At 39.1% G+C, this 8,923-nt stretch overlaps 1 protein-coding gene across 2 annotated transcripts; it reads left to right on the top strand.

Moving 5' to 3' along the window:
- Positions 1 to 4,430: 4,430 nt before the first annotated feature.
- zfand2a (zinc finger, AN1-type domain 2A) lies at positions 4,431 to 8,255 on the top strand. 2 transcript variants are annotated; one of them, XM_031862118.1, is made up of 10 exons: positions 4,431 to 4,599; positions 5,367 to 5,452; positions 5,535 to 5,629; positions 5,765 to 5,896; positions 5,978 to 6,129; positions 6,217 to 6,345; positions 6,443 to 6,518; positions 6,608 to 6,684; positions 7,691 to 7,825; positions 7,964 to 8,255. In XM_031862118.1, the coding sequence occupies exons 2-9, from the start codon at positions 5,398 to 5,400 to the stop codon at positions 7,800 to 7,802; spliced, it is 828 nt and encodes a 275-aa protein (XP_031717978.1). In that variant the 5' UTR covers positions 4,431 to 4,599; positions 5,367 to 5,397; the 3' UTR covers positions 7,803 to 7,825; positions 7,964 to 8,255. The 2 variants fall into 2 exon arrangements, with proteins under 2 accessions (XP_031717978.1, XP_031717977.1); XM_031862117.1 differs by having other exon boundaries at positions 4,432 to 4,599; positions 7,691 to 7,775.
- Positions 8,256 to 8,923: the final 668 nt, after the last annotated feature.

Here is an 8,923-nt window from a genome sequence, read left to right as displayed (position 1 = left end):
TTTTGCCGCAGGTCTTTCCAATAGAAGATATGTTGCAAGAAATGTATATTTGGTCGTCGTCTGATCATGTGGTGCACTTTACTGTCACCGTCTGCGGGAACACAATCACTCTGTCAGCCTGCATCTTGTTATGAATCAGTCACACATCTTATAAACATGGCCGCCCTAGTACGCCTACAGGCCTTGAGGCCTCCATGACCTCTTCTTCCAACCAAAACCTCAAAAGACCTGCTTCAGTGCGCATAAAAAGACCTGTTGTGCCCTCTAGTGGCGGTTTGTTTTACACCGTTTATTCTATATAGTGTGGCACAAACAAGAGTGACGATCTCCTCCTGCACAAACAAATGTCGAGAGGGTTTACCATGTCAGGACTGATATGTAGCTGGGTGGTGGAGAGGAACAACAACACGTTTTTGTGTCGGAAACATCAGGTGTTCAACCTAACCTGACCCCTGTCACTGACCTCTGAACTCTTGATTTCCCCACAGCAATCAATGAAGCGTATCAACATCATGCAAAGAGCAGAGAGCGCACAGGTCCAAAATAAGTCAAACTACCAAACATTCAAAGAGATGTTGCTCATAATGTCATAAGACTGACATTTATTTAACAGTACTAATACTTTGGAATATGTTTTGCATTGGAGGTCATTCATTTTTAAATGTTTCTGTCTTGGTTTTCAAATGAAGATGACTGGAAACTAGGTTTTTTTTCTCCTTCCTTTCTCCGCTAAAGAACACAAGTGGATGAACAGTTTAAATGATAGCCTTTTGGTTAACACTGACACATTTACAGTGATGTTGACTAAAGTGCATTTGTCCCAGAGAATGAAGTACTCTCCAGACATTATTCAACTGCACTGCTGAGCGATTGTGTAATCCTCTCATATGACTGATAATCTGTAATTGCATCTTGAACAACAACTGAAGAAGAGGCGTGAGAGAGCTGCGGGGCCGTGTGTGGAGGGCCAGGTGTTTCCAGAGTGCTGCCATCTGGACACAGCGTTAGCAGCTTATGAGGCAGGTGTTGCAGAGCAGGAGAGACACTTATGCTCTCTGTAACGGCCTCTGCCTGTTCCTGCTGATGCACTCTTACATTAGATCTAACATCTCAAAAAGGAGGAATATGTTTTATTGATGACATTTAATTCAGTTACTTTATTGATCTCGTCACAATCATTTTGCTGCTGAAATATGCAGGAGAGTGAAATATTAATTCTATATACACTCTATATTATATTTAAAGCAATATAATAACATATACCATATTTGAATGAATGCAATATTCATTCAGTCTATTTGAATGAATCTAATATTCATTCAGTCTATTGAGGTTTATAAATTATTATGTATTGAAATACATTAAATATAGACTGTTATTGTGTCAATAACTTGTAATATGCAGTGTTGTGGTTTTATTGTTATAGTGAGAATTAAATGTAACAATTAAAAGAGAACCTCACCACGTAGTGACGATATAAAAACACAATGTGTATACTGTGGTCATCTCTATTCTCCTCAGCCCAGCAGCTCAGAGGAATCCTGCTGCCATCAACTGGTGAAACCTGCAAAGACACCACTCGACCTCAAGTTCTCTGCTCTGATAAATGCACATTTTAAGCCATCAGTTCGCAAGAGATTTGGCCCGAGTGCCATCTAAAACAATGTTGGGGTCGATTTCACTCCATTATACTCACTCATCTGAGAGAACAGTCCAAACTCAAATTCAAGAATGTACTTTAAGACCCATTCTCTGTAAATTGTCAAAAGATTGGATGATTAGACTTGAGTTAAAAAAAAATTGATGTCAAATTGTGATATTGGAATTATACGGCTCTATCTCACTTTTTAATAACGCCGAGTTACACACATTTTCATGAATGTTGAATATTACTTTAGGCTTTTTCAAAGACTCTTTGGCGGTTTAATATTTAAAAGGATAGAAAGCACATTACTATTTTTCTATCTGGCTTGCCAAATCTTCAATGAACAGTTTATCAGAGCTGCTGTCGACCCACTAGAGGGAACCTTATATTTCCAGGCTTAAAAGATTGAATTTATTATGACTCCTATTAAGTCTAAATCAACCCTTAACTGGTGTGCATATTTCAGATCAGATATTATATTGATCCCCTGAGGAGAAATTCACATGTTACTGCGGTACAAGAAAAAGTCTGAGGAGGTAGGATGCAGTTAAAGCTGTTTAAAATAATAAATAAATATAAAAATTAAGTAAATTACATTCCAAAGCTACAAATACATTACAATAGAAATATGTGCAAACATATATGTGCAAAATGAAAGAGTCATATGCAACTCTGCAGGCCTATAAGGAGGTTACATGCAGGCTAATACAGGAAGAAGATCTCACAAACTTTAACTTCAAATCAATTAAAAATAATACCAATAGAGTTCCCACGACAGCTGACAATATGTAGTGAAATACTCCAGACATCTGGTATCTAAACAGGGATCAGAGCATTAGGGAGGACATTTTCTGGAACTCAATCTGGTACCGTTGCTGTAGTGGATAGACGACAGCCTGTCAAATGGACTGAAAACAGCAATAAAAACGAATGATGTTCTAGTGGGACATTTTATACAACACTCCTGAACTCCCTCAGTACAAAATGTTAAGTGTCTCCCACAATGCATCACTCGCACACTGTCCAGCTAATGAGGAGAACTGCAGAGTTCAGTGAGCCAATTTAACTCCTAAAACAAACTGTAAATAAACCAGCAGGAGCCCATGAGTACCTGCAGATGCCAAATTATAACTGCTGTCTTGTTGCCCACTAAGAGAAACTCTCAGGTAAATATGTCTTTACACACACACACACACACACACACACCTCCCCCTTACCTTTACCACGCATCACATCAGGAATGAGTCTGGGTATTCTATCATGCTTTTGGAAAACCCGAAAGTACATTATAACATTTTTTTACTATTTATGTGTGTGTGTGTGGGGAAATCCCTTAAATTTCCTCATGGCTTGACCAGAGCTTGCAGATGAGATAAAGTGCTGCTAAGGAAAATAGTGCACTTCAGCAATGCTCATTAACCCAGTCATTGATTTGCATCTGCAGGTGAATCTAATAAACATGACCTATCATGCAGTTTTGACTAATGACTGGAAAAAGGTTGTCTTGCTCACCAGAGGGACCTTACAATTAACAATACAGAATATGTTACTAACACCGATATGCACAAACCATATTAGTATTAAAATGTGAGCCAAAACAATATTACGCTTAATGTCAAACAACTAGACTCTAACAGTGGCTATTGTCAATCATTTGCATTGGCTAGTCATATTAAGATCGTCTGTTCATTTGTTTGTGATTGCTTGAGGTTGGTCACTTTGCTTAGAAAGTAGCCTTTTCACGGGACACCTCGGTGATAATAAGGAAGACATAAACCCACTCTACTCTAAATCTGATTGGTTTAGCCTGATATTATTACCCTAGCCAATCTCAGTCTTTGTGATATTACTTGTACACTACTCTGACGCTAATTCAATGTATTGCATTTCCCCACTTTGACCACTTGAGGGCGGCAAACCCTCATCATTCTACACACACGGGTTGTACTGCCTGTAATTCAGTTTGTTGACGTGGTATACAAACTTCCGCTGTGAGCTTTCAAAATAAAACTAAAAGTAGCCAGCTGTATTTTTCAGTCTGTGTATGTTAACATGATTTGCAAAATGGAGAAGACATGGACAGGGAGACAATGACAGAGGGATGTTGGAGGGGGGCAAATTGGGCTAATAATATAAAATCAGGCAGCCAGGAACGTAGTTTGTGCTTATAACTAAATCACAGTAGCGATCGACAAATGTCCGCAAAATGACATGAATTTAAAGATGAAAAGTCTCTCAGATCTTTCCAGACTTTTCTTCACATGAGTACTAGAACTTTCCAGACTGTTCTTCACATGACTACTAGATCTTTCCAGACTGTTCTTCACATGACTACTAGAACTTTCCAGACTGTTCTTCACATGACTACTAGATCTTTCCAGACTGTTCTTCACATGACTACTAGATCTTTCCAGACTGTTCTTCACATGACTACTAGAACTTTCCAGACTTTTCTTCACATGACTACTAGATCTTTCCAGACTGTTCTTCACATGACTACTAGAACTTTCCAGACTGTTCTTCACATGACTACTAGAACTTTCCAGACTTTTCTTCACATGACTACTAGATCTTTCCAGACTGTTCTTCACATGACTACTAGATCTTTCCAGACTGTTCTTCACATGACTACTAGATCTTTCCAGACTGTTCTTCACATGACTACTAGATCTTTCCAGACTTCACCTGTCATTTCAACCGACTGTCTTGAATACCACACCTGAAGTCACGAGCGTTTCCCTGACGTCATTGTTACACCATTCTCGTGGGAGGAGCGTGCATGACACATCAAAAGTTGATGAAGAAGAACAGACAGCTCAGCTGCTAGCGGGCAGTGGTGCTCAGGGATCGGTCGGTGGTTGAACTGCTGTCTAAAAAGACACGGTAACATCGGAAGTAACCAGGATTATTGGAGCTCGTTGCCTCTTACTGAAACACAACAGACCGAGGATTTGGTGAGTGAAAATTAAACGAGAGTTTAGCTTAACGTTAGCAAGTGATGCTACCGTTAACTAGCTTAGTCAGCTAATAGTAACAGTCGACTAGCGTTGAAAAACTACTGGATGTTACTAAGTTAACGGTGTTTATTCAGGGGGCTTCGTCTATAGAGGGAGAATGTGAAGCGTTGTGTGTTTACCTGCTTCAGGTAAACACCTGAAGCAGGYGTTTACCTGCTAAAATAAATAGTTTACCGTTTAATAATACACATGCTATCTGCTAGCATGTGTGTTAAACAAGTGTTACTGATGGCGATTAGAAAACATCGTATTATCGGTCACAGTATTATTGGCCACAGTACAGTTATTTCTGTCTGCTGTTACGTTGGTTGTAATTGTATAGCAGAGATAATCTTAGCTGTGGCTGGTTATGTAACCAACCTAATCGTATAGGTTAGCATGGCCTAGCTAGGTAGCAAGTTAGCATCCTCTTTGTAGGGATTCATAACATAAAGTCTGTCTGTTTTCTGGACCAAAGAAACGTTTGAAAGCCAAAACCAGCATCACCTCTAAGTAAAAATAAACATTGTGTTACTAACGTTATGAAATAAATCATCTTGACACGATACTAGCAATAAGTAACGTTAAAAAAACAAATGACAATGCCAATTTCATAGCTAACGTTCGCTAGCATGCACTCAGTGTTTACACAGTCAGAATTTAATGAGTCAGTCTTGTGAAAAACAAAAAAACGAACTAAACTTTATCCATTCTTTCTCCTTCAGGTTGTTGAGACGCTAGAGGTATTTCTATGTGATGGAGTTTCCGGATTTGGGAGAGCACTGTTCCGAGAAAACCTGCAAACGTTTAGGTGAGTCCTGTTTACAATGGCCGTCTTGTTTACTCTGCTGAATTGGGGTTTCAACCTGGAATTTAAAACATCTTCATTGCAGATTTTCTTCCTATGCGATGTGATGCCTGTCAGGAGATTTTTTGCAAGGACCACATTACCTACGCAACTCACAAATGCATGTCGTCCTACAAAAAGGTAATTTGACTGTTTGCAGCATAGTACAATTAAACCATGGCAAACATAGCTATAGCTTGCTGTTGGTGATAGTAATACCTTCACCTTTTTAGGTTCTGTATTCCTATGTTTATTTAATGTCTTTTTTCCCATTAGGATGTCCAGGTCCCAGTATGTCCTTTGTGCGACATCCCCATTCCCGTCAAGAGAGGAGAGATGCCCGACATTAAAGTTGGCGAACACATAGATCGGGATTGCAAATCGGACCCTGCGCAGAGAAAGAGAAAGGTTGGTGTAAAACTGAGTTGTTTCATCTTAGAACAGTGAGTTTAAATCTAAGCAATAATAGACTATTTTTTTCCCTTCCAGATTTTCACAAATCGATGTTCTAAAGGAGGCTGTAAGCAGAAGGAAATGATGCGAGTTACCTGTGACCAGTGTCATTTAAATCACTGTCTTAAGCACCGACACCCACTAGACCATGATTGTATGACTGATGGGAAACCTCTGTCCAAACCAGGGTGGGTACATTCGCACTACATCTTTAGATAATGCTGTCGTTTCATCCGAATATTACATTAAGAATCGCTTGCTTCTTTTTGTTGTAGACATTCTGCTTTAATGAGGGCCCAAGGTGCTTCCTCCAGCTCCTGCTCCGCCTCTGCTTCATCAGGTTCAAGAAACTCTAGACCCGTTTCTAATGGTGTCGGTGCTAACAGCAGAGCACACAGCGCTGGGTAAGCACGTTTACACATTTTAAATCAATGCAGAAAAGAGTCAGCCTAATCACTTTTCAAATAAATGCCTGAAAATAAAAATCTTTTTTTCTCTCAGCCCTCCACAGCGGATTCCTACTTCCGTTTCAGCACAGAATGTGATCCCAGCATCGGCATCATTTCAGGCCGGCATGGTACGGGCATTGTTTACACGACATCACCTGATGAAATCATTCAAACGCGAGGAAAATGAAATCTAAAAACGATTGTGCTGTCATTGCAGACGGAGGAGCAGGCTTTACAAAGGGCTCTGGAGATGTCTTTGGCTGAGTCAAGTCCAGCGGTTCAGCCGGCTCTTACGTGAGTAAACTTCCATCAAAACCCAGATGCATCCCACTATCAGCTCCACTCGACTCCTAAAACGTCAGCGTGCTGCTTTTGAGTGAAACGCGTTTGTCTGACTAACCATCTTAAACCAGTGGAACTGCATTACAGCAGGGAGGAAATCATGGAGTGTAATTTATGTTGAATGAATATAATGTAAACAATTAACAGTGCTCTAATGCTGGCAAGGCAATGGAGGTCCAGGTCATCAATGCTTATTCAGACAGTAAAAGGTGTAAATTATGAGGACTGATTTGAGACTAGAAACAGCTGATTGTCGTCCAGCAAACACGACATTCAAATCTCCCAAAATATCGTTCTCTACGTAGTGCCTTTCTTAATAAGGTTACAAGGTGTTGCTCAAGTAAAAGCAAAACATGTCAACCAAGGAAAAGTTTAAGTTAATCAGATAACACGAATATATATATATTCGTGTTATCTGATTAACTTAAACTTATATTCGTGTTATCTGATTAACTTAAACTTTTCCTTGGTTGAGATATATATATTTATATATTTCAAAAAAAAAAAAAAAAAAAAAAAAAACAAAACCAAACCCCAATTTTTTTTTTTTTTTATTAGAAGACTCTTTTAAAAAGGATGCAGAAGAAGTCTTGCTCTCACATTAACTGTCAATACCGCTGGAGAGCTTTGCATCTAAAAAGTTTGATTTGCTCAACAGTAACTTATGAGGAACATGAATGAATAAACATGCAGCTGATGCTCCGGTTAACGTTTATTCAATAAAAGACTCATTTCTGTCACTAGTTTCCTTCTTGTTTGTAAAGTTAATGATATGACTGAACAGCTAATGTGTGAGATTCTTTGCTGCTTCAGGTTAAGAATGAATCGTACGTTACACATCGTCAGTTAAATCTAGTGTACAAACGACAGGGAGGCAGCACTATAAATTCATATTTCATGGGGCTTAACTTAGTTTGTTTTCACTGACTGATGCTCAGGTTCTTTGTTTGTGTCCCAGTCCTCAGGAGCAGGAGGACCAGGCTCTCGCCGAGGCTCTCGCCGCCAGTGAAGAAGAATACAGACGTCAGCAGCAGAGACAACAGGTACCCGGAAAGCTTAGGCATCGGTAGCATGCTCACAGGAACACATGGAGGTACACTGTTGCCATGGCAATCCATCCTCTTTGAACTTTCTTTACTCGCAGAAAGATTCGTTTGCCTTTTCATACATTTTTAATGACTATATGAAATGTGTGGGGGTCTTTGTTTCTAACTGTATTCTCTTTGTTTAGGGGCGAGAGTCCAAACAGTCCAACTGCAGCCTTTCTTAATCTCTGATCCAGCTGTGCTACTCATCTACTAGAACCTGCACATCTGGGATGTGGATATCCGGGATCAACGATTGTTTCATGAAGAAGTCCTCTTGGGAGTTGCTGAGCTATTACCGCCTTCTACAATATAAGCACATACTTTCCCAGCAGGGTCATTTTTACTAATGCTTTGCTCTGTACATATTTTATATACTGATCATGATGAAACAGTCTATTACCATAATCAATATTGAATAAATTATTTCAAAAGGTGTGAAGAGCTCAATTGATTCAGATTTGAAGATGCACACTGAGACTCAGACCTGTTGTTTAGGCTAATTAGGAAGAGTTGTGAGGGGGAATAATCAAATGATTTATTCAGGGCTTGTTTACAAACTGCTCAGAATTAATGCATCTGGCCCAGTTTTATTCTGCAAAATACAGCATCTGTGTGCATGATGACCACACGACACATAGAATACTGATAGTAACCATGTCATCACGAAGGTGTCGTGATGGAAACATTGTTAATAAAGAACGTACAAGTGATCAGCAGGATTATGATTCTGATCCGATGGTGTCCAATGAAGTAGCAAGGTTTAACCATCTTCAAACGTATACTTATGAAATTATTTCATATCAGAATTGTTGTGGAATAAGACACAACAGCCTTGACTGATTTCAAATCTATATTTCTGCTTTAACATGAGAGCAAATTTGAAAGTGTTAGACGGGTAGATATACTTTCAAATTTAATTATGTTTTGAAGAGGATTAGATTAGGTAAATGGATTACATATATCTTAACATGTCTATCCTGCTGCTCTCTTGCTACTGGGGCAGCGATTAATTGATTAGCTGTAAGAAATTGAAATCTAACAACTTTGTTTAGTCATTTATCAGGCAAAAATGCTAAACACTTTCTAGTAATTTCAAAAATGTA

Source organism: Anarrhichthys ocellatus, unplaced genomic scaffold, assembly GCF_004355925.1.
Source record: "Anarrhichthys ocellatus isolate YVR2014 unplaced genomic scaffold, GSC_Weel_1.0 scaffold26, whole genome shotgun sequence".
NCBI lineage: Eukaryota > Metazoa > Chordata > Actinopteri > Perciformes > Anarhichadidae > Anarrhichthys > Anarrhichthys ocellatus.
Note: the sequence above shows the minus strand (reverse complement) of the source record. Positions and strands in the feature narration are given on the sequence as shown.